Source organism: Thamnophis elegans, chromosome Z (genome assembly GCF_009769535.1).
Source record: "Thamnophis elegans isolate rThaEle1 chromosome Z, rThaEle1.pri, whole genome shotgun sequence".
Classification (NCBI taxonomy): Eukaryota; Metazoa; Chordata; class Lepidosauria; order Squamata; family Colubridae; genus Thamnophis; species Thamnophis elegans.
In genome coordinates, this window is record NC_045558.1 from 59,984,021 (window position 1) to 60,010,093 (window position 26,073).

The 26,073-nt window shown below is 37.5% G+C and overlaps 1 protein-coding gene across 4 annotated transcripts in view; it reads right to left on the reverse strand.

Moving 5' to 3' along the window:
* Positions 1-17,498: 17,498 nt before the first annotated feature.
* The window catches only part of MYRIP (myosin VIIA and Rab interacting protein), a 184,049-nt gene continuing 175,474 nt past the window's right edge, over positions 17,499-26,073 (reverse strand). For all 4 annotated transcript variants that reach the window (XM_032237120.1, XM_032237122.1, XM_032237121.1 and 1 more), the window contains 3 exons: positions 24,137-24,197; positions 19,489-19,610; positions 17,499-18,855 (listed from right to left, as the gene is read on the reverse strand). In XM_032237120.1, the coding sequence (XP_032093011.1) occupies positions 18,823-18,855; positions 19,489-19,610; positions 24,137-24,197 (216 nt within the window). In that variant the 3' untranslated portion in view covers positions 17,499-18,822. The remainder of the gene's footprint in view (positions 18,856-19,488; positions 19,611-24,136; positions 24,198-26,073) is intronic.

Here is a 26,073-nt window from a genome sequence, read left to right on the forward strand (position 1 = left end):
TTGCAGCAAACAGCCAGTTTCAGCTTCAACACAGTCTGGTTAGCACAAGCAGGTGATTATGGGCTAGATCGGCCTCCCAACCATCAGCTTTTCAGACTTCAGGGATTGCCATTGCCTATTGTTGCTTCCACATGCCCCATTTTCAGGCTCCATGTCCCATTTTTGGCCATTGTATGCTATATTTTCCGCCCATTCTGATCTCCACAACCCAGAATAGGCAGAAAATGGGGCTTGCGGAGGCTGAAAACAGGGCTTGAGGAGGAGACAATAGGCTATGGCAATCCTGCAGCCTGAAACAGCGGATCATCAGGAGGCCCATGCTGAAATTGAAACTGAAACAAGCTGTTTGTTGTTTGCTGCAAGGAGGCAAATTGCTGGGAGGTAGAGGCAGATTTTTTTTCTTGTGCTAATAAGGCTAAACTGAAACAGACTGTTTGCTGCAAGGAGATAAGTCAATCACTATAAATGCCTATAGAATGTTCAAATTATAGACTTATTTTTTAAAGACTGCTTTATTATTGTTCTAGACAACTTAACAAAATGAAGAAGCTTTTTAAAATAAATGCTTGATCTGAAGAGGCCCAGTGCTATCATATCTTCTTTTAAGTAGCCAAGAATAATGTATACCATATTTTTTGGAGTATAAGATGCACCAGAGTATAAGATGCACCAAGGTTTTGACTTCTGGTTTGGGCGTGGTCTGAGAGGAGTTGTTTTTTTTTAACAGCTCCGGATCCTTGGCTGCATTAAGCTGTCTAAACAGTATCCATCAACTGTTTGACAGTTTGATTACCTCTTCTCCGGCCTAGGAAAAGAGGTGAGGAAGCTGTGTCTGGGTAGTGCTTCATTCAACACCCCCCCCCCCCGAACATAAATCTGGGGGTGGAAGGTGTGAGCCACCCTGCAACCCAGTGAATTCTCCGCATCAAGGACTTTTTCTGCCTTTTTGCAGAATGAAGGCATACATCCACCCTCAGCTCAAGGATTGATTTATTACTGATTCCAACATGGGCAGACTGCTACTGGAGAACTTCTAATTGTATGTATCACAGACTTTAACTCCATTTTTTTAAAAAAAATTCCTTCTGATAAACTACTTGTCAGAAACACAAAGAAAATGGCGCCGAACAGCTTTGTAGGTGGGGTCAGGCTCTGATGTTACAGATTTTCACGGAGCTCAGAATATTTAAAGAACATTAATTCAGTAGTGATTTATTACTAAACTAAACAGTAATTGCTGGACAAGTGTCTTGCCTGGATTTAGTAATTGGGTGGAGACGATTAAATGAGAAGTGGCCTCTAAGCAGCAAAAAATAAACACCTCTAAAAGTGCTGGTAATTCACCTGCTCTGGGATCTAAATTACAGTCACTACTCCCCCCCATCCCCCTCCTACTCTCACAGGGGAACCTTTGACTCAAGAAATACTGCAAAAAGAACCTTGCCTTAGCCGAGGCCTTACAAAATCATGCAGCTGCGATGGAAATTAAAATGCAGGAAAAGATATCTGCTGCCCATAAGGAACTGTCAGAAGAAGTTATGAATTTGGTCCAGATTCGCAACAAATTAGAGATGATATTTTAGTGGCTTTTAAATGCCTATCTGGCTATATATCAGGAATTGAAGATAAATTGGAAGATCTTAATGATTCCAATATTAACCTGGTAACGAAAATGGATGTGGTCCAACAAAAAGCTGGTGATGCAGAAAATGAAATTATAATGTTGCAGTATAGATAGATGGAATTTCCCTTAAGAATAAGAGGCCCCAAAGAGAAAAACCAAGAAAATTTGAAGCAGATTTTCTCAGAAGCTTTTGATCAATTGATGGGACAGTCAGGAGGGATTTTCGATTGGCAGATTGATAAGATATACCGTGTTAATTCCTGGCTCGCCAGGCAAAAGCAACTCCCAAGAGACATTATGGTGTATTTTGCTACGAGAGATATGAGGAACTCGATATTGCAAGAGTCTTACAAAACTAAGCTTCAAATTGGGGGTCAGGAGGTGACTGTTTTGAAGGAAATACCACCCAAAATGTTGAGATCGAGGAAAGACTATGCCATCTTAGTCGAGCAGCTCAAAAATCGTTAGCTTCAGTTCAGATGGGAGGCCCCAGCCGGGTTAGCAGTTACTTACCAGAGACAAAGATATCGTCTTAACTCAGTATGGAAGGCTCAAGATTTTTATAATAATATACTGAAGGCTGGACATCCCCCAAAGAAAGAGAACAAGAAGGACAGGACAGACAGCAAGATACCCAAGGATCATCAAGGCTGGATCAACTTCCTCTCTCAGAATTAGAAGGAGCGAAGGAGCAAAGACAAACCTGCGTGATTACTAGGCGAATGGAACAAGAGTTAAAAAAGCAACAAGCTTTGCAACAAACACATGTTACCATCCAAAAATTCACAGGTTTTATCTCAGAAGCAGTGGGAGGAGCCAGGCTGAAAGCCAAACTACAGGATTTTCAGATGGCTCTTAAAAAGCTTCAGGGAGCTAAAGATAATAACTAAGTTCTTAACCTGGAATGTTAACGGTTTAAACTCCCCACAGAAAAGGAAGAAAATAAATCATTATTTGAAACAATTTTAAAATGACATAATTTGCCTGCAAGAGACTCATATTAGATCAACTGACCAGAAATATATGATCAATACAAGACTTGGACAACACTTTGTAGCTTCTGCCCTTGAGAAGAAAAATGGCATAGTTATTTACTTAAGAAAGGACATGAAAGGCAAATTAATTGAAGCAGATTCTCAAGGAAGATATATTGCAATAGAATTGGTATTAGAAGGGAAAAAGATACTTCTAATGGGAATATATGCTCCCAATCAACAACAAGACAAATTTTACAAAATGCTCCATACTAAGTTAATACACTGGGACTACAGATCTTGCATATTAATGGGTGATTGGAACGGTATTTTGGATACCAAAAAAGACAAGAAAGGTCTCCTGCAAAATATCCAAACGGGAACGAAACTACCCAAGTCCTTTTTCAATATGATGGATGATTTTGAACTGAGAGACATCTGGCGAGAAAGGAATGCAGAAGAACATGACTTTACATTTTTCACTGATAGACATCAATCTTTTTCTAGGATTGATTTTATACTAACAACAAATGATTTGTTTCTAGGGTAAAGAAAATGAAGATATGTTCCAGAGCTTTATCATATCATAATCAGGTTTGGATGGAGCTGGAATTTGGGACAGAAGCAAGGAGGACTTGGAGATTAAGTGAAAATTTATTTAGATATGAGAAAAATATTAATGAATGTAAAAAATTATTAAGAGAATATTTTGTTTTTAATATGAATAAGGGCACATCTATGGAAATGGTCTGGGATGCAAGTAAAGCGTACATGCGAGGAGTCCTAATAAATTTAAATAGGTTACATAGACGTAAACGGGAGGGGGGAGAACTAGAGGAAGGGATCAGGAAGAGAGAACAGTAGTTAATATTAAACCCAGGAGATAAGAAGATTAAAGAAGCAATTACTTTATTAAGAGCGCAATTTAATATACTGATGTCAGACTAGGTGGCTACAAATTTGTTATATGCAAAACAGAATACTTTTTGTAACACAAACAAATCTGGTAGATGGTTAGCATATTTGATTAGGAAGAAACAGAAATCTCGCAATATATCAAAATTACATTATAAAGGGAAGGAAGTGTATCAACAGGATGAGATTCAAAAGGCCTTTCGTGAATTTTTCACAGGATTGTACACGAATGACAAAATACAAGGTTTAGATATAGATAGATACCTGGACAAAGAAAAAATACCCATAGTTAAAGACGAGTAGAGGGAAAGATTGAATCAACCAATAACTTTGGTGGAAATTATCCAGGTAATTAAACAGCTAAAGGTAGGGAAAGCACCGGGTACAGATGGTTTGACAGCAGCTTATTACAAAAATTTACCATTAGAAATGGTAGAACCCCTTAAGGAACTATTTAATAAGATCCAAATGGAAGGGAAGGCACCCCCATCTTGGAAGACAGCCTTCATATCCCTGATACCTAAGGAAGATCAAGATCTTAGTCAACCAAAAAATTACAGACCTATATCATTAATATAGATTATAAAATTTTCACTAAAATACTAGCAAATAGGTTAATGTTGGTTGTTCAGCAATTGATTCATAATGATCAAACCGGTTTTATACAAGGGAGACAAATGAGAAGTAATGTAAAACAAATTGTTAATATACTGGAATACTTGGGAAAGAATAATCAAATCCTTGCAGCGCTTATATTTTTAGATGCTGAGAAAGCCTTTGATCGAGTGAACTGGCAATTTTTAATGAAAATAATGTAAAAAATGCAAATAGGAGAGCATTTTTTACAATCAGAGCAATATATCAAGAACAAACAGCACAAATTATAGTCAATGGAAGTTTAACAGACCCATTTAAAATCGAGAAAGGTACAAGACAGGGTTGTCCCCTATCCCCATTACTGTTTATCATAACCCTGGAATTATTATTGAATAAAATATGGGGATCAAATGATTTACAGGGAATCAAGATTAGGCATCAAGAATATAGATTACGTGCTTTTGCGGATGATTTGGTTATAACATTAACCCAACCACAGGAATCTAGTAAAGCTTTAATTAATATGATTAATCAATATGGCCAAGTATCTGGATTTAAAATAAATTTAGGGAAAACACAGATGCTAGTTAAAAATTTGAACACTAATCAAAGGGAAGAATTAGAAGGAATGACAGGATGTGAAATAGTTAAAAAAGTTAAATATCTAGGAGTCTATATTTCAACCTCAAATGGGAAACTATATAAGTATAATTATGAACCACTATGGCGTAGCATACAGAGATGAAAAATTGGGAAAAATTACAATTATCCTTGTTGGGAAGAATAGCAGCAGTGAAAATGAATGTTCTGTCTAAATTTTTATTTCTTTTTCAAATGATAGCAATACTTTAAAAAGATGCAAATTTGCTAGAATGGCAGAAGGGCATTAACAAATTTGTTTGGGCAGGGAAGAAGCCAAGAATAAAACTCAAAATAATGCAAGATGTACATGAGAGAGGAGGTTTGAAATTGCCAAATTTAAAACTATATTATGAAGCATTAGTAAAAGTTTTCTTTTCAAAAATTTTCAATTAAAAAAAAGACGCACCAAGGTTTTGAAGATGCAAATTTAAAAAAAGTAGGTAGATAGATAGAGGGATATAGAGGGAGAGAAAGAGAGAGAAATACAGTAGGTAAGTAGGGAGAGAGAGAGAGGGTGTAGGTAGGTAGAGGGATAGAGAAAAATAGAGAGAGAGAGAGAAATACAGTAGATAGGTAGTGAGAGAAAGAGAGTAGGTAGGTAGGTAGGTAGGGAGAGAGAGAGAGAGAAATACAGTACGTAGGTAGGGAGAGAGAGAGAGTAGATAGATAGGTAGGTAAATAGAGGGATAGAGAGAGAGAGAAATACAGTAGGTAGGTAGGGAGAGAGAGAGAGTGAGTAGGTAGGTAGGTAGGTAGATGTTTTCAGGTGTATTTATCCATGTGCTGGAGAAGGAAATTGCTGACAATCTGCAGCACCTAAGACTTGTTTCTGCTGGCACAGCACTTGATCAATCTAATTCTCATCAATCACTCTAGAGCTTTCCGAAAGGAGAAAAAAAGGTTTTTGCACTGTGCAAACCTCCCAAAAAGGGCTCATTTTTTTTGCGAAAAGAGGCCCGATTTTTCTTTTAAAGGTATAAATACACTTGGAGGGGCTTGCAGAGTGATTGGGGGGGGGGGGGGTAAAAATGAGCAAAAAACGGCCAGTTTTTTTGCAAAAACAGGCCCGCTTGCTTTTGTCAAACAAATTGCATGCGTAGCCTTATGGAGGCTTATAGAGTACTTCTGGGGGCGGGGGGGGGGGGGGCAAAAATGCCCCATTTTTTTGCTCATGTCTGCCCTCCCCAGCCCCCAGGAGCTCTCTGAAAGCCTCCATAAGGATATGCATGGCCATTTTTGTGAAGGGGCGAGGCTTCGGGAGGCAAAAAAAATCAATATTTGATGTACATGATGCACCCAGATTTTTAGCCTCTTTTTGAGGAAAAAAAGGTGCATCTTATACTCTGAAAAATACGGTACTTCTAGAAAGCCACATCAATTTTAACAGCATCTGTATAGTCTGTATAGTCTGTATAGTCTGAAATGTTACAGGGTCCTGTTGTAGTATTAAGATAAGTCAGCTGAGTTACACCCTGACTTAGTCATGTTTGGAGTAAATTTATTTAAATAATTGGAGGAGTTAGTGCGACAACATTTAAGAAAACTTTCTGGCATTAATATACTGCCATAATGTACATTTCTCCAATTCTTTGCTATTTCTATGGGTCAGGCACACATGCACAAACAGTGTATATCGTCTGTACTGTTTGCTGCTTGTTGCAAGGAGACAAATTGCTGGGAGGCAGAGGCAGATTTCTTCCCCCTTGTTTTCCTCCCCAAAAGCTAGGTGTGTCTTATTTGTCAAAGCATTTTTTACTCCAAAAAATATGGTATTTGGAAACAGGCATTTTAGTTAGTGCCCAGTACCTAAAATAGGTTTATTCTCACTGTTTGCAGTTGTGTTTCCTGAAAAGATTCTGTGTTATTCTTTGATTCTTGTAAACAAGAATTAATACATCAGCTTGAATAAACAAATAAAAAGAAACATGTTATAAACATTTCAATGGCTATCAATCAGTAAGCTTGCTAGTATTTTTCAGCAGCTAAGGCTAAAATCTTACCTATATATATATTTAAAAATTTAGGATCATTGAGCTTATTAGAATTAGCTAGCCATGCATACGAGTAAGGAGATTGAAGCATAATAGTCAATCATCTATTCTGACAAAAGATTGGACATAGAGAAGGTCCAGAAGAAGGAATGGCATCTTTGTCTTCTCCAGCACAATCCCAAGTGGAATGAAAAGTTTATTCTGTTTTCCCTTGCCCTTATAGTTCCATTTAGAGAACACTTGGATTCCAGTAGAATCTCTTTTCAACATTGATACATTCTTCAGCACTAGAGGGCAACAAACACGTTTTTGAAATGCAGAACAGATGGTCCTCTATCATCTGATTGCCTTTGCTCCAGAGGTGGGTTCCTACCGGTTCGCACCAATTCGGTAGAACCGGTTCGTCAAATTTACCGAACCGGTTAGAACAGGTTCCACCAGTGGACCCGGGAAGCAGGCCACACCTACAGAAGAGATTCCAAAAATTTTTGAAACCCACCACTGCTCTGCTCTTTGTCTAGTCAAACAAATCACACTAGCACAACAACAAATTAGTATTTGCAAAGCCTATTGGGGAACAGAGGACTAGTTCTTGGGCAGGCTTTTTCAACAGCCCTGTACAAAAGTGTTAGTAGACAAGTAGGCAGGACAGACAGGTATCTTAATTTCCAAAGGAAGCAAAGACATTAATTTTCCATTAATTATTCAGTGATCTAAAGAATTCAACCTTCTTTGTAAATTTGAACAAGTTTTAGTACAGAAGTTTATATTTAGAAGAGTGTTTAGAATTTTGTATTATATATACTATTATGTATATTGACGTTCTTCTGCATGAACTGATTTAAATACTAAATATATTATTTTTGTCTATGTAGGATTTGTTTTTTGCTTTTGTATTTTGCATGCTTTTCTTTATTTTTTTCGTCTTGTGTTCTTTATTTAAAAAATAGAAGTTGATAAACATAAACTTAATCTATCTTTCTTTCTTTCTTCCTTCCTTCCTTCCTTCCTTCCTTCCTTCCTTCCTTCCTTCCTTCCTTCCTTTCTTTCTTTCTTTCTTTCTTTCTTTCTTTCTTTCTTTCTTTCTTTCTTTAATACTTCTAGAACTGATTCATCACCATGTGGACTCTTCCATTTGGATTTCATCCATATCCTTGATCTAACTCCTCAAAGTTTATCACAGTTTATATTTTAATGTTAATTCAATCAATCAGTTTTACTTCATGTCAAATAAACTCTTTTAAACACCAGGTTGACAGCAGAAGTGAGTAGGAACTTTCTGACTTTTCAATGGAAAGTTTTGATTTGCTGCAAACTCCGTCCTTCATTTTTCTTCACACTTTAGCAACCAGCATTATGAAGAAAATAACATGGAATTTAAAAAAGCTTTAAGAGCTGAACATAATTCCATGGACATGTCCATGCTGCTTTCTTGTCATCAGGATAGAAGTGGTAACGTAGCGCCAAAAGAGACGTCTAGAGCGCCGCTGGAGGGCCAGTAAGTCTGAGTCCGACCGAGCACTGATGAGAGCCTATATCAGAGCCTATCTCGTGGCAATATGGGCGGCGAAATGTTCGCATTTTGCCACTCTTATTGCGTCCGCTGAATCGCGCCCAGTTGCCTTGTTTAGGATAACCCGCTCCCTCCTGAAAGGGAGGGATACGGATGAACCTTTGCAAGGTAGAGCTGAGGAATTTGTTCAGTATTTAACGGATAAAGTCACTCGGATTTGGACAGACCTGGACTCCAATTGCACGATACCAGCCGAGGTACCGGGGGAGGTCTTGAGCGGAGTTTATAGATTGAGTTTCAACTTGTCACGCCTGAGGAAGTGGACAAGACCATGGGAGCGGTGAGTGCCTCCACTTGTATACTGGACCCGTGCCCTTCCTGGCTGGTTTCGACCAGCAGGGAGGTAACATGCGGCTGGATCCAGACGATAATTAACACCTCTCTCTGGGAGGGATCCTTCCCACTCCTCTTAAAGGATGCAGTGGTGAGACCCCTCCTGAAGAAACCGTCTCTGGACCCAGTCATTTTGAGCAACTATCGTCCGGTCTCCAACCTCCCCTTTGTAGGGAAAGTTGTTGAGAAAGTGGTGGGCTCTCAACTCCGATGGTCCTTGGATGAAACCAATTATCTGGATCCCTTTCAGTCTGGTTTCAGGCCTGGCTACAGCACGGAAACTGCTTTGGTCGCGCTGATCGATGATCTCTGGCGAGCCAGGGATAGGGGCCAGTCCTCTATCCTAGTGCTCCTTGACCGCTCAGTGGCCTTCAATACCATCAACCATGGTATCCTTCTGCGACGGTTACGAGAGGTGGGAATGGGAGGCACTGTTCTTCGGTGGTTCTCCTCCTACCTCTCGGACAGGTCGCAGTCGGTGTTGGTCGGAGGACAGAGGTCGACCCCGAGGCCCCTCAATTATGGGGTGCCACAGGGCTCGGTCCTGTCCCCCCTCCTATTTAACATCTACATGAAGCCGCTGGGTGATATCATACAGCGGCATGGGATTAAATACCACCAATACGCGGACGATACACAATTGTATCTGTCCGCCTCGTGCCAACTCAGTGAAGCAGTAGAAGTGATGTGCCTGTGCCTGGAGGCTGTCAGGGTCTGGATGGGAACGAACAAGCTTGCACTCAATCCCGACAAGACTGAATGGCTATTGATGTTCCCTCCCAAAGATTGGCTAGTTATTCCATCTCTCAGTCTGGGGGGTGAAATTATACGCCCCTCAGAGAGGGTTTGCAATTTGGGAGTCCTCCTGGATCCACAGCTGACTTTAGATCACCAGTTATTGGCTGTGACCAGGTTCACCTGGTGCACCAATTGTGACCCTATCTGGACCGGGAGGCACTTCAGATAGTCACTCACACCCTCGTGACCTCAAGACTGGACTACTGTAATGCGCTTTACATGGGGCTGCCCTTGAAAAGTGTTCGAAGACTTCAGCTAGTCCAGAATGCAGCCGCGCGAGCGATTGTGGGTGCACCTAGGTACACCCACGTTACACCTATCCTCCGTGAGCTGCACTGGCTGCCCATTGGGCTCCGGACTCGCTTCAAGGTGCTAGTTGTTACTGATACAGCCCTACATGGCATTGGACCTGGGTACCTGAGAGACCGCCTCCTGCCAATTACCTCCCAAAGACCAATTTGATTGCACAGACTTGGCCTTCTCTGGGTTCCATCTGCCAGCCAATGCCGGCTGGTGACCCCCTGGGGAAGAGCCTTCTCTGTTGCTGCTCCAGCCCTCTGGAATGAGCTCCCCATGGAGATCCGGACCCTTACTACCCTCCCGGCCTTCCATAAAGCTATTAAGTCCTGTCTGTTCCGGCAGGCTGGGGGCTGTTAAAGCACCCAGCCCCGTTTTAATTGTGACTGTTGTGGATTTTAAAATTGTTTGTATTGTTTTATTTATTCCCTTCCCGTTTATTGTGAGCCGCCTGGAGTCCTTCGGGAGTGGGTGGCATACAAAACCAATAAACCTAAACCTAAACCTAACCATTGTCTTCCAGAATGATTCTCTCTGCCCAATCCTGCCTAAAGTCTGATTACTTAAAGTTGTAACCAGGGCTAATGTTGTTTAGCTTAGACAAAGATGGTTAAATGCAATTAAGCTGTTTGTCCTACTAAACACGTGTCAGTAGTTTAATTAATTGCTAATTACAACTACCATCTTTTTCAGTTAGTGAGGCTACAAGCTGCTATCCTAGTCAGAGAATGATAAATCTGTTGCCCAGCACAGAGTAGTAAGGAGAATACATTAATTTTGTTCTCCAACATTGTGCTTCATTGTATTCAGTTCAGGACTTTGGCCTTCTGAAATATGAAATTTCCAGTGCTTTTCAAAATTGTTAAATAGGATGAATTGCCTTCTTCAGCCTGTGTTTTCTATTTGTGTCGTAACTGGGGACTGTAGTGGTTGTGACATCAGAAGTATAAAAAGATAAAGGTAAAGGTTCCCCTTGCACATATTTGCTAGTTGTTCCCAACTCTAGGGGGTGGTGCTCATCTCCATTTCAAAGCTAAAGAGCCAGTGCTGTCTGAAGATGTCTCTGTGGTCATGTGGCAGGCATGACTAAATGCCGAAGGCACATGGAACGCTGTTACGTTCCCACCAAAGTTGGTTCCTATTTTTCACTTTGCATTTTACATGCTTTCGAACTGCTAGGTTAGCAGAAGCTGGGACAAGTAACGTGAGCTCACTCCGGGCGCTAGGGATTTGAACCGCCGAATGGCCAACCTTTCTGATCGATAAGCTGTCTTAGCCACTGAGCCACCATGTCCCTCATCGGTATTATTTTTATATGATTTATAGAAGGGGAATTAAGGCATAAGGGGTCTGCACCCATAGTAAACATTGGCTGTTGATTTTTTTTTTGGGGGGGGGAGATTTAACCTCTAAATGGCCTAGGCTTACCTACCTGAATGTATAAATTCCTTGTATATTGTGAATCAGTCAATATATAACTGTCCTCTTTAGTACATCTTCTGTACTTGCTTCTTGCTTCTTGAAAGGCAGTATTAGGATATATTTCCGAAATGGTCAGGTATTTACTTCTATCTTAATCAACAGTTAATATCATTCTACAGGTAGTTCCCAATTTACTATTGGTCACTTAATGACCGCTTAAAATTATGACAAACCCTGAAAAAGCTAATTACAATCGAGATTTGAAGTTCTGACCACCTCCCCTCCCTACAGTCATGTGACTGCATATTGGACAGTCAGTAACCAGCCCACATTTACAGCTATTTGCAGTCATGTGACTATTTGCAATGTTTTTGTAGGAAACTGGCATTTAATTCCAATTTTGGACATAAAACAAAAAGTGAACAATGGGTTCACTTAATGACTGTGGCATTTGCTTTACAACCACATTTAATGATCACCTAAAAGATAGTAAGATTGGTCACAGTCATGTGATTATCTGTAATGATCCTCATTACTTACAACCAAAATTGTGGGTTCCTGAGCTTTAATATCAAATGATTCGAGTGACATGTGGCGGGTCTGAGAGATGCAAGAATCTTTTCCATAACCTCAGATGTCAGAAACTGATCTAAAAAAAAATATACAGGTGCTTTTGACATCTTCAAATATTATTTTAATTATGGCACATGTTCCGTACAGGTACGGTTTTCTCCTTTGAATTTTTTCATAAAAAGTAGTGGAGAGTTCAAGAACTCTTACTACCATATCATATATGCAGCATCATTTTTTATACTTGGTTAAATTTGCTTTCAGGTTTATGCTATTGGTGTTCTAGCTGCCTTATGGCTGGTTTATGCTTTGAGAAACTCTAAGCAATTAGATAGCACTTCAACCTTCATATGAGAAGGGGGTCTTTAGCAGTGATTATGTTGATAACTCTTCCCATTTTTTTTCTATGGAAAGAAAGTGCATTATGGTCCTTGGTTTTGGGAAAGTTCTTTTACAGCAGTAACTTCCTTAGTACAGATAGTCCTTGAATATTCAGTGGGATTATACTGCACATGTATTAATGTAATACATTAATTCAAATAGATACTTGGGAGAGTGGCATAGGATCCATGCTTCTTGCAGAATGCCAGACTGCAGAATCTAAAATATGTGTGTCTATACCAATTGCTTGTGTTTTTCCTAGAATGGTGCTGCTTTGATTTTATGTCTTTGCAGATAATTACTTTAATGTTAGTTCATTTGCAGTTGGGGTTTATATGAATCTTATGTAAAATGCATATGTGAGTCACCATGTATGAGTGGCGTGCCATATTTAATAAACAAATAAATAAAACTTTAAGTAGTGGCTCAGTCAATATCAGACTTTCATGTTGCATTAAAGTGATTTGGACAACCAGAATTTAGAAAAATATGAAAATTTATGAAAGTATTAAGGTTCATATGAATATAATGATGAATTCACACTTTCCAGTCTTTGATCAATATAGAAGAGATAGGACTAGCTCTCAGCCATAATTAAGAAGCATCAGTTTTGTAAGTTTATTGTTGTTGTTTCTATATAGCAGGTGTTCTAAATATGTTAGTAATGTCAGGATAATACCACTTTTTTTAATAACAACTAATGAGTTCTGAAGCATATCAGCTAGTTGTACAATTACAAGTAGTCCTCGACTTATGACCACAATTGAGCCCAAAATTTCTGTTGCTAAGAGAGACAGTTGTTAAATGAGTTTTGCTTCATTTTAATACATTTCTTGTTGCAGTTGTTAAGTGAATCCCTGCAGTTAAGTTAGGCACAGTTGTTAAGTGACTCTGGTTTCCCCATTGACTTTGTTTGTCAGAAGGTTGCAGAAGGTCATCAGATGATGTGGGACTATGCAACTGTTAAAAGATATGATTCAGTTGCCAAGCTTAAATTTTGATCACATGACCATTGGGATGCTGCAATAATCATGTGTGAAAAATGGTCATGTAACTTTTTTCACTGCTGTTGTAACTTTGAACAGTCACTAAATGAACTGTTTTAAGTTGAGGTTTACTTATATTTTGCAAATATATAATTAACTCAATAAACCTTAGTTAATTTCAGAGCTATAACAATTTATTCCCTAATACTATTAAAAAAAAAATTCTGTTCTGTAAATCAAACTATAATATCCAATACCCCTCATAATGAATGTTGAATGTTGATTTTATTTATATGCCGCCCTTTTCCCCCCGAAGGGGACTCAGGGCGGCTCACAACTCAACCAGGGAAGGGGGATACAAACAAGAATTTAAAACGACATAAAAACAATGCATGATTAAAACACAACAGTCATACCAATTCGAGACGGGGGCAACAGTTCTTTAGCCCCAGGCCTGTCGGAACAGCCAGGTTTTAAGGGCTTTGTGGAAGGCCTGGAGGGTGGTGAGGGTTCGAATCTCCACGGGGAGTTCGTTCCAGAGGGTCGGAGCAGCCACAGAGAAGGCTCTCCTCCGAGTAGTCGCCAGTTGACACTGGCCGGCGGATGGAATTCGGAGGAGGCCTAATCTGTGGGATCTAATCGGTCTAGTGGAGGTAATTGGCAGCAGGCGGTCTCTCAAGTACCCAGGTCCAATACCATGAAGGACGCATGGTGGTTATTCCAAGTGGATTAGAAAAAGGATATAATCTAGTTGGGATACTGGGCAATTTTCTTGACAATTAGTAATAATTACAGATTGGGATTTTATTATAAACTAAGTGGTAATTAGTTTTAAGACAAATCTAATATCACTGTGTTTGAAGCCCTTTATCCTATGTAAGATTGAAAGTGTGTATTTTCCTTTATATATTGAATGTCTCTTAAAAACTAAAGTTGTTACCAATGAACACAATACCATTTTCACAATGACTGTTAATTGCTTGAAGCATTAACATAGTCATCTTTATTCACTACTTTGAATTTCAGATCCTGAGATCAATCCTTTTTGGTATATGAGCAATGGAGTTCGACCAATTGGGTCGATTTGGGAAGAGGCAACTCAAGTTTGAACAAAAGAGGTTGAGGACTGTGTGTTGCAGTTCAGTTCTGATACTCAGTGCTCTAAAGGAACAGAAAGCAGCACAATTTGATTAATTGTTACTTTGAGTCTTCTTAATGGAAAGAAAAAAATACAGTTGCTTTTCTCTGTTGAAATACCACCTCCTTTCTCTTGGCTTCTTAGCTGCCTGCAAGCTATTGCATACACAAATAATAAGCATTTAATTTCAAAATGTTGTAATTAAAACTAAAATTTCTATTTCTAACCTATGTAACTAATTGGAGTAGGAGGAAAGAAATAAAAAGCATTTTTGCTTGTTAAGGATGTGATCCAATTTCAAGAATCTTGTGAACTATACTTCTCTGGACATTAGCAATGGCAAATGCATACCTGGCAAACGGATGCGTTGCATGCAGTACTCAGTACCCTATTTGGGTACTGAGGGAAACATGGATTCAGTCCAACCTTTTAATGCGTCAACCTGGTGATTGACTATAATTACCATTTAAAATGGATTATGAGTTCAATATATATAAGAAGGAGCACATAATAAAATATTAGTTTAATAAGATTTAACTTTAGAGAACCCATTTGTTTATACAATATAAGACCACAGTTGTAACTCATATTAATTTGGAAAATCTCCCAGTGATTATAGCTCATTTTAAAAATTATTGGAAAAAGTTATAGATAATATATGATATGATTTGTTTTATGCTTAAGTTTGTAATTAAAAATGAAATAAACAAACCTGATAAAATAGTCACTAATGTGATATTTTTATTTGTTTTAGACTTGTTACAAGTATTGACAGATAAAGCAAGATGACCTCTGAAGTAAGAGAGTTTAGGTACAGATTCATTCTGTATACAAACTTTACAGAAATGAAGTCTATACAAGAGTTTTATTTTTTTAAGTTTAATAAGATGAAAGGAATGCTTTTTAAATATTTTTTTCTGGGAAATTTAAATTCACAGATCCTGGATTTAATAAAGAAATAAGTGGGAATGAACAACATGACATGTTTGAAAAGTAGGATCTAAAAGCAAACCAGCTTATTGTTTAATTCTACTCAACATGACAATTGAGGAATGATAGTACCAGAGCAGTTTCATGGTTCTAGCAAAGTAGGAAACAAGTTCCTCTTACATATAAGAACCCAAATACTAAATACCATTGACAAGAAATTTATATCAGATGGTCTTTCCAAACTCTGATGTAAGAACCAGAAACTTTATTGCCTCAAAATAAAACTAAAATGCTTGGCAAACCAGCTAATCTTCTTAAGTATCCCTTTGACTGAGATGTTCTACTTTTGGAGAAACAAGTTGTTCATGTTGGGAAAGTTCCCAAGAAAAATCATGGATTACAAACAGTCAATTTGAGGGAGCTTCAGTTAGTTGAATACCTTAACTTATATGCAGCATGTTTTATACTCTTCAAACAGATTGCTCAGTTTCTTATTTGCAACCTTTTCATCATGTATTGCATTGGACAGTGTAGAAAGAATACATGGGGAAAAATCAAGCTTTCACTACATCAATCTGCAGCCTAAATATGATTGATATGATTTTGTAGATTGTTGGTAAGAACTATCAGGATTTTTTTGGGGGGGGGGCGCACAATGAATGGGTAAAATACTCTGGTATATATCTGAAGATGTTCCTATGTTAATATGGTCATCCAACATATGTATGAAGGAATAGGTATATAGAATGGATACATAGGATAATTAAATTTTTAGGTAAGTCTAATAAATTATTTATATTTCTAAACACTGAGCACTGAATTAGAAAATATGTAAATATCATGGACTCAATAACTTGTTTTTCATTAATCTTTTAACATTTCTATTGACAAGAATGTCTGACAAGAATGCAGATAACAAGGCAAGCATTAACTTCAACTCAGACTAAATCATACTGTCATAATTTGTTCTGACATTAAAATATATTTCTTTATAAAAAAGAAAAATATAAACATTAATACTTTTGAGGATTGAAGCTAGATCATGACAGAATAATTATTTTATATTGTAACATACACATTTTATGATTTCTTTTAAACAATAAGATAATTCTTTGCACATTGGCACAAGTAAAGTTTGTAACAACCGAATAATATACATTGAGGGGGGGACTTTCCCCCCTCTTTTTTGGGAGGGGAATGCCTAAACAGGAAACATTTTTTTCAGAAAAGACTGAATAATATAAATTTTAAACACAGTAGTTGCTTTTCATGCCTCTTATGGAAAACATTCTATTCCATACTCATTTTGTTTATATCACATAATAGAAAAGGGCCAATATATTATCTATTAAAATTAGTCATGTTGGATTCAACATTACATACACAATATTAGCTATAAGTGTAATTGGACAAATATGTAAACCATCTGCCATTTCATTCAATTAACATAGATCTGCAGAAATTAGGAGTCAATCTTGCACAAACACTGAAAAAAGTGTGGATTGAAATTGAGTAATTTACAATAGTATAGGAGCCTAATTTTACTGAGGAACATTTACTAGATTATACATATATGGATATCTGTATATTGTAGACAAAATCCTGCCATCATATTTGTTGTCCCACAAAAGACAAATAACAGTTGCATGCCTGTACATGACATAATTTTGTCTGAGAAAAAGAAAAACCAAACAACCAAATATCAATAGAAATTTTAGAGAAGCAACAAGGAATGCACAATAAAATTAATGGAACTATCATTGGTGCAGTTCTATAGTTGTATAATAATGTCCTAGGTTTGTTGTAGTCAGAAATAGCTCCTATTAAAACCAGCAGGGCCAATTTCTAGACATTTAGTACAGCAGACCAAATATCTTTTTAAAGACATTTCAAAAGTGGTGAAGATTTGGATTTTTCCTAGTTAATTCATGCTTTCTGGGTGAAATGAATGGTGTTTTAAAGTGTTAATTGATGTACTATTTATATGTTCTTATGAAAATAGAGCACAAGAGTGCAAATAGGTAGATATCATGACTGACTCTAAAGCTATATATGGAAGCTAATTCTTTGTATGCTTTCAGGCAAAATTTAATTTATTATTTCTTGTTTTAAAATTTCCAATAGGCTCAATTCTGTTGTCTAGATTTTCGGCGTGACCCGACAAATGCACGCACGACAAAAGTGCGCTGACAAAACCGCAGTGTGAAAACTGTGACGTCATCAACGCGCCGACAACAGCACGCCGACAGAAGCGTGATTTAAGTTAAGGTAAGAGTTAGGGTCAGGTTTAGGGTTAGGTTTAGGGTTAGGTTTAGGGTTAGGTTTAGAGCACGCTTCTGTTGGCACTCTGTTGTCGGTGCGCTTCAGTGCTCATTCGTCGGTGCGGTTTAGAACTCATGGTTTTGTCACTGTGGTTTTGTTGGGTGCCCTTTTGTCAGGCGCCCTTTTGTTGGTGAACCGATTTTCGTTCATGCAACTGATAAGATATAAATGAGTGGCCAGTTTTAGTGATACCAGCTAGACATGGGAATTAATGAAATGTCTCATTTGTCTAAATTTTGGGAATAGAAGATACTTAAGCCAATCTATTTCTTGAAATTATTTTTGTAGACGCTAAGCTTCTAAATCTATTTTTACAAGCTTTAATATAAACAAAAGAGCCAAGAGTATATATGCACTAAAGGGTACTAACACCTTCTGGACACATGATTATACACTTTTAGAAACATTGATGTTAACAGAATGATCACATATACTTTATAATTGAAGAAGTTTCTATAACTGGAGATGGAATAATATATATTGATTTAAAACCTGCCTTTGGAATAGATTTTAAAATGCTAGATTTTGAGTTCTAACAGTTGAAATTAGAATTTGCCTCAAGTGGGAATACAACTGGGTCTGCAACTGGCTTCACTATTTTTTGAGGATGGAAGAGATTTCAATTAATTTGGTTGAAAGTATATTTAATTAAGTACATTTGTCTACTGATATGAAGTTAGGGCATTTGTATAATGGCTAGTAGAATATGCCATAATGGAATGCAGGTAGAAAATAAAAATGGAAAATGTTTTCCTTTTTATGCTTTCAATCTCCTTTCTGGCCATCCTGCTTCATAGTTTTCAGGATTACCAGTTATTCCTGAAATTCTTATTGTTCTGATAATGTTGTGCATTACTGTGAACATCTGAATAGTAAGATCCCAGGAAATAGGTATCACACAATACAATATAATTTAATAATTTCTTTTACCTTCAAATTTACCTTCAAATGAGGCAATGACTAACATTAATTGAAGAACTGAGAATAATACAAAAATGCAGGCTGTATCTGAAGGTAACATACTTTAGTACAATTGACAGTGTGAATAAAAGTGCATCTTAAAACATGAAGCCTTGAAACTTGGTGTAATTCCTGGAGTCTCTTTAGAACTTTAAGGCAGAGTTTTGATGAGCAGACCACAATATTGAAGACTTGAATATCTTGAACATCTTTCTCAATAAGGTATCCAAACAAAGCCCTATTACTGAGGCATTGTAGATTGTTGAGAATCATTTATTTTTTTAGTGGATGTATATAATGGCTGTTATATAAAGGCACTCTAGTGTGCAGCCCTAGGCAGTGTGTCATTGGCAGTAAAATTTTGTAATTCTAATACATTACAGAAGAGCCTATAGTTGGTTCCTAAAATAGAAAAGATATGAAGAAATATTTAATAAAACAATAAAAATGTGGAAGATCTTTTTAAAAGACAGTTGCAAATAAGATTGGCCAACTTTTTGGGTATTATCTTTGTTTTTGTCATATTTATATAGTATCAGGCCTTTCCTGAAAGATTTTCCTCTAAAGAGGATTTAGAACCTTTTAGGTTTGAAGAAAATCTTGAAGATAAACAGGAAGCATCCTATCAGAATACCTTATCTGGTTAACCCCAAGAGATGTGGTAGAAGAAATCTGTTCCACCTACAGTGATGTATTTTCCTTTTGATTCAGTGTTGTTGGGTCACTGTGAGCCCTACATAAACTGCCATCAGAAGATCTAGATATAGGCAGCCATCTAGCAAATGAAATACCAAGAACATTATTAGAATTTAGAATAGCAGAGTTGGAAGGGATATTGTAGATTATCTAGTCCAATTGTTTTCCAGGACAGCATATCAGAATGGAATTTGTCATTATTCCATTAATAAAGAATGGGCTGACAGATGATTTGAGATTACTGGATATCATATAAAAAAATTTTGTAACTTTTTTTCTCATTAATCTCTTTTCTCCTAATATCTGGGAATGAATGTTAAACTTTTATTAAATACTTACCAACAAATCCTTGGCAATGATCTTTTTTTCTTTTTTTGTTCTTTGTGTCAGAGATCCTTGAAGTATGAAATTCCTGTTAAATGTTCTAATAGAAGAAACTGGAGATGCATCCATGTTTTCACCTGAAAAACATTTGTCAGCTTCTTTCACACTTATATGGATAGTAGAGGCGAAATATAGTCTAGGCTTGACTAGAATGCTTTAAATGTTTTGGTCTTGGTATTCATCTGATAATTTCTTGTTTAGATGTTTCTGATTATGTTTTAAAACGAACAGCTGCACAAATAGCAGTTTCTACTATGAACAGAAATGCGGGGGGTAAGAATAATAGTAGCTTTTCTAATCATGCAATTGTTCAATCTAAAATAAAAACATGTTTATTTATATGTTTTTACATAGGACAAACATTTTAAATTACACAACTATTACATATATGACTATTAGTAAATACTTTTCTCCTTTGCTTCAAACTCTAAACAGTATTTTTCTTCTTCTGACACTCATGCTAAAATATTGGTATTATTGCTCTTCTTTGTACTAGTGAACATTCATTATTTACTTATCTCCTATATTGATTCTGGAAAACAATACTGTATAAGCATTTTTTTTAAAGAGGGAAATATGCGATCTGTTTCATAACTATACAAAAGGAGAAAATACATTACGGTTGTAAATATTTTAAATGCCCCTATTGTGTAGCTGGATTAATAGTCAAATTTTTTTTTGTGCTGCTAAGCAAGACAGTTGTTGAGTTTTGCCCTATTTTATTAACTTTCTTGTTAAATGGATCACTGCACTTGTTAATTTAGTAAAATAATTATTAAGTGAATCTGGCTTCACCATTGATTTTTTTTGTCAGTAGATCACAAAAAGTGACCACATGATGCCAGGATACTGCAACCATCATAAATATGAGTCAGTTGCCAATCTTCTGAATTTTGATCATTTGACCACAAAAATGCTACAATTGTCATAAGTATAAAAAACAGTCATAAGTCATTTTTTTCAGTGCCTGTGTAACTTTGAACTGTTATTAAAATGAACTGTTGTAAATCAAGGACTACCCCTGTTCACTAACTTTAGTGAACAGTTCCAGTTCACTAACTGTACACTAACAGTTCCAGTTCACTAACTTTATTGAAAACTCAGTTTTATTCTTGTTGGGTTCAAACAAAAGCATGTTGTAAAGATACATATTAGTATAGGAAACACTTTGAAAGTACTTTTAATCTTTAAAAATCTGGAAAGTCATATTTGAAATAATTATTTCTTATTGTTAAAAATGATTTTGGCAAAAGTATTCTGTTTAGATATTTTTTAATTGTAAGTTACACAGAATCATATAACAGACATAGGTGGTGTAGAAATATGACTGACTGATAAGTAGCAATAGCAATAGCAGTTAGACTTATATACCGCTTCATAGGGTTTTTTTCAGCCCTCTCTAAGCGGTTTACAGAGTCAGCATATCGCCCCCCCAGTCTGGGTCCTCATTTCACCCACCTCGGAAGGATGGAAGGCTGAGTCAACCTTGAGCCGGTGAGATTAGAACCGCTGAACTGCAGATAACAGTCAGCTGAAGTGGCCTGCAGTGCTGCATTTAACCACTGCGCGACCTCGGCTCTTTAAGTAAAGCAAGCAAGTAAGCAAAAAAACAAATAAGATTAAGAAGCTTCCTAGGCACCAGAATTTGATCATATTCCTTTTCAACAGCTACCTACTTGACGAAAGAAATTGGAAATCTATCTTTAGTGTTTCAAGCTGGATCAAATAGTATCTAAAGAAATCAGATAAGTTACATTAACAAAGATGCACTTTCAGAGAGAAATAAAAATGTGTTTTAAAAATTGATTTATTTGTTTGTTTTTTGATAACTGAATTTGAGAAATGCAGTGTGGTGTTATGTTGGGAAGAGAATATATAGACCAATGTTTTGCACTAATACAGGTAGTCCTCGAGTTACGAATGTAATGGAATTCAATTCATAACCCCAGGATTTGTGGGAGTGAATCTTGTACCTTGAACAGGATCACTCTCCTCCTTTCGCCCACGCATTCGCTAATCAAATGTGAGGCTTGTTAAGTACCCTTGAGGTATTTCACGGTGGGGCCTAGTGGGGGACTGTTCCCCACCCTGGCCTTGGGTGGTTTCCCTGACCTATTGAAATAGCTGATGCAGCCCACAATTGCTATCCCTTCACCCAACCTGCTGTGCCATTTAACTTGTGAAGATATAGCAAGCAGTTCCTCTCCAGCCTCTCAGTCGCGTGTGCCCCTCTGCATTTCAGCCTGCAACATGCCAGGGCAGGCCGGCAGAGGCGTTGGAGAGGCAGATCCACCTTCCATAAGCTTCATTTCGGACTGCAATGGGCTGGGGAAGACCAGCTGAGGCATGGAACATCGAAGGGGCAGATTTGCCCCTCACAAGCTCCATTTCAGCTGGCAACCTGCTGAGTGAGGCCTGCAGAGGCCCGAACGGAACTGCAGCGGGACGCATGGGGCTGAGAGGCTGGAGAGGAGACTATTTGCTAGATCTTCACCAGGTAAGTGATCTGGCAAGGCAGTTTGGGTGGGTGGGTGGAAGTGTGGGGAGCATGAGGTCCAAACAGAGCTTCTGAGGAGCGGATCTGCCCCTCAGAATTTCTATTTTGGCCTGCAACATGCTGGCGAGGTCTCTGAAGGCCCGAATTGAGGGGCAAAGGGGTGGATCCATCCCTTGGAAGCTCTATTTTGGTTGGCAACATTCAGGACAAATGTTGCAGAGTCTTTGCAGTTGTTCATAAGGTGCTGTAAGATTCATAGTTTCGAGACTTGCTTGCAAACACTAGGTTCACTTATCGTACTTTGAACGTTTGTTAAGGGAACACTTGTAGCCTGGGAATTACCTGTATGGGGTTGAAGGCTGATATTATTTGGTCAGTAGTAGCAGTATATGATGGAAATAAATCATGCGTGAAAATAAATGTAATGCTTCATGAATGTTTTTATAGAGGAAAGGGAAAAAGACAAATTAAATCAAAAATTTTGTTGTGGTGGTTGTTGAACAATGTACAAAGTTTCTTGAATTAATACTTTCCCTCTCCTGATAGTCTAGAGAAAAAAGGAATTTCTAGTTCTTTATTCCATTGCCTATCAAATAGATTTATCTTCAATACAAAGATTACAAAAATTAATTGTAGGGAGTTTTATGTCATAACATTTAAGAATCATTTGTAGTAGATTAAATGAAAATGCTGCAGGTCCAGCTGCAATATCAATAGATGTTTTAATTGTAAATGCTGCTACTGAGCTGACCAAATAATATTTGCCTTTTAAAGTGATAAATGGGTTTTAAAATCATCATTAGTTAATAATTGATCCCACATACAAATTCTAGCTCTCATTCAATTTTTCCATATAATCCATTTTTTAAAAAAAATAATTTTGAGATCTGGATTTCACATAGCATTAATTTTCTACGAGGAAAACTGCCTCACTAAATGATATTTCCTAAAATAACATAGCACTTTTTTCCGAGTTATGTAATAGAAATTTGAACATTTGAAATCTAATTAGTTTTCATCCTAAGACACCAGTTAATTAAAGGTTTAATATATGAATATTGTAGAAGAACCCAAGGAGGAAAATTTCCAATAAGGAGGATTGCGCAAAACTGGGTATTATTTTACATAAAAAGATTTAGTTAAGATTAATAAAACAAGATTCCCCCTTTTAAATAAATAGTTACATCTTTTTTAAAGATTAAAAACCATATTGTATAAGGATTCCATAGAAAATGTATGGAACATTTTATTGCGTTTTCAAAAATGTTGTTAATGTATATGAGATTTCTGCACCAAATGTATATCAATGTACAAAACACATTCATTTAGCCAAAGGATAAGGTTTACAAACTGCAATTTATCAAGAGAAGAGATAGCCTTACATATTTTATTCGGGCTTAAAGTTATTTTTTGAGAAAATATATGGGTTAAAAACTCAAAGAAGGATAATATATTGACCTCCTATCCTTCTCAGTCTGCCTTGAAGAAGTATTTCGCAAACTAGACTGGGCAAAAAATGGAATAAAAATCAATGGTATTTATTTAAACCATTTAAGATTTGTTTTCGTCTTACAAGACTCAGAAGAGCTACAAAGACACATACATACAAGAGCTGCACAAAGCAGGAGAAGCATTTGGCTTAAAGATATACCTAAAAAAGAGCCAGGTTAAGTTTAATAAAGAAGAAAAATACTTTATATCTGGAGGAGAATTAGACTTAGTAGATCATTACATACACTTTGGCCAACAGATCTCAATGGAAGGTGATACAATAAAAGAAATTGAATTGTGTGATTGGTAGGCATTCGGCAAGCTAACCATAATTTTCAAGAACTACCTCCCCCTATGCTTGAAGAGAAAATTTTTTGATCATATACTAACATATGCTGGTGAAACACGGACCTTACAATTGATACAAAAGTTATGAGTAATGCAAAGAGCCACAGAAAGTTACATGTTTGGCATTACAAGACAAAATATAAAGACCTGCATATGGATTAGAGAACAAACAAAAGTACATGAGAGTATATTAAGAGAGTAAAAGAATTGAAATGGAAATGGGTTGAGTAAAAATGAGGTTTTTTTTATCATTGTTGTTATTGTTACCTTTCATCGGTGGAGCTGGAAGCTTTCGTCTCTGCTGTCTGGATGTGTTTATTGTATGCATCTATAGGAAAAAAAATGCCTTTATTAATGACTATAGTTTAATCCAGAATATTTATCCCAAAATATTTATTTAGTGCATGTAGTTAAAATGCAGTAATTCAGTAAGGCCAAAGAGTCTTCAAATTAATTGCTATATTAATTTTAAAATATTTTGGTTTAAATAAAATATATGTTGGAATTCTTAGAGCATTTATATAGTTACAGTTTACTTAACTTTCTATTATTTTTGGTCAGCTTTAGTTTTTTTCTTCTTTTGTGTATATTCTGTGCATCCCCCAGGAAAAGAGTGGGAAATAAGCAGAGAGACTGGTAGACTTAACTAGAAATATATTTCCCATTCTACATTGTTTGTATATTTTACTGGGGACTCATACACATTCAATTGTATAAGATTGACAGGCATACAGAAATCCACTTTAATTCACAGGTGTCAGATCCCTAAAAGTGATACTGCCATTCAATTGGGAGGAGGGGAGCCTCGGAGTAAAATCACTAGCATATCTGTGACAACTGAGTTTTACAACTTTACAACTGGTTTCCTGTCACCAGAAGACTGAAGGTCCCAGCATCTCTGGAGGGATGAGAGCCATGTGGGATAACTTACTTTAATGTCTAACTAGAGATAGCCATGGGAAGGGGTGTGTTTTATTGACTCTCAGGGCAGAAGAGTTAAGGAAACATCTTCACACTTGTGTATTGGTTAGTATCTGCATTCGGACAAAGGGGGGGGGTCATTATCAGCTTAATCCCATTTGCATGGCCTAAAGGGTTTCAGATGCTGCTTTGCTTCTAATAGTTTCCATCCTGACTGATTAAAATTTCCTTTTGAAATAATCCGTTTCAAGAGTCTTTACTTTCTCAAGTTAGGAGAGGAACCATTACATAAAGCAGCATCTCTCTGCCAAGTGGTCAACCAGGAAAGAAACATTTTTACTCTACCGAGGGGACCCAGCAAACTATGTCTGAGCATAACAGTGAACAAGGGGGAACTGACTGCTGGAGAGAGATGGACACCCCTCCACAACCAGAGACCTGCTCCTTGTATCCTGGCGGAGAAAACGGGGTGAGCTTGGAGGACCCCAAAAAGCCCCATTGGTCAATCGGAATTGGGACGAAAGACGGCTGGGAAGGAAGAATGAGGGGAGTCACTCTTACCCGAGGTACCCGAAAACCAGGGTGGAAATTGGAGTTAGAAGCCCCCTCTGACCAGGAGGAGTTAAATGAAGCCGCACTGAGAGAGGATCCTCTGAAGAGGCATGTAACCCAGTTGGTGATGGAAATTTTGGAAAATCTCAACATCCGGGGGGAGCCAGACCTTCAACCGAGAAGCCATCCCCTTTCTGCGCTGGCCAGGTTTTGTATGTTTTCCCCCCAATGGGTGATCTGGTTTCTTAGCTAGTGCCTGAGAACAGCATTCTGCAGTTCGGTGCCCCTCTTTTTCATACTTGAAACAGACTAAGAATTTCAGAGAAGGTATAGTTTGCAGTTTAAAAGGTTCTTGTTTCCATTGGGGTGGGGATTTCTTCCACATTCATCCTGCCCGATACTGATTTCTGGCCAAGTTGATCTCTGCCTCTTCAGTAATAAGATACCATTCATGTAGATGGGTTGGGGCACCTTGGGCCATACAAGCATTGTAGAGTTCATCATTCAGCCCATCCTTGAACCAGCTTACCAGGATATCCTCTGGCCAGTTCACATGACATGCCAGGTCTCGGAATTCTTCGGTATACTCTGCCACTGGCCGGCGTCCCTGCTTCAAAACTTTAATTTGGTCACGTGCCTTGCGGTCTGCAAGGGGGTTCTCAAACTGCTGTCACAGGGCCATCATGAACCGATCAAAGTCCCGCAGTTCTGGTGCATCAGCATCATGTAAT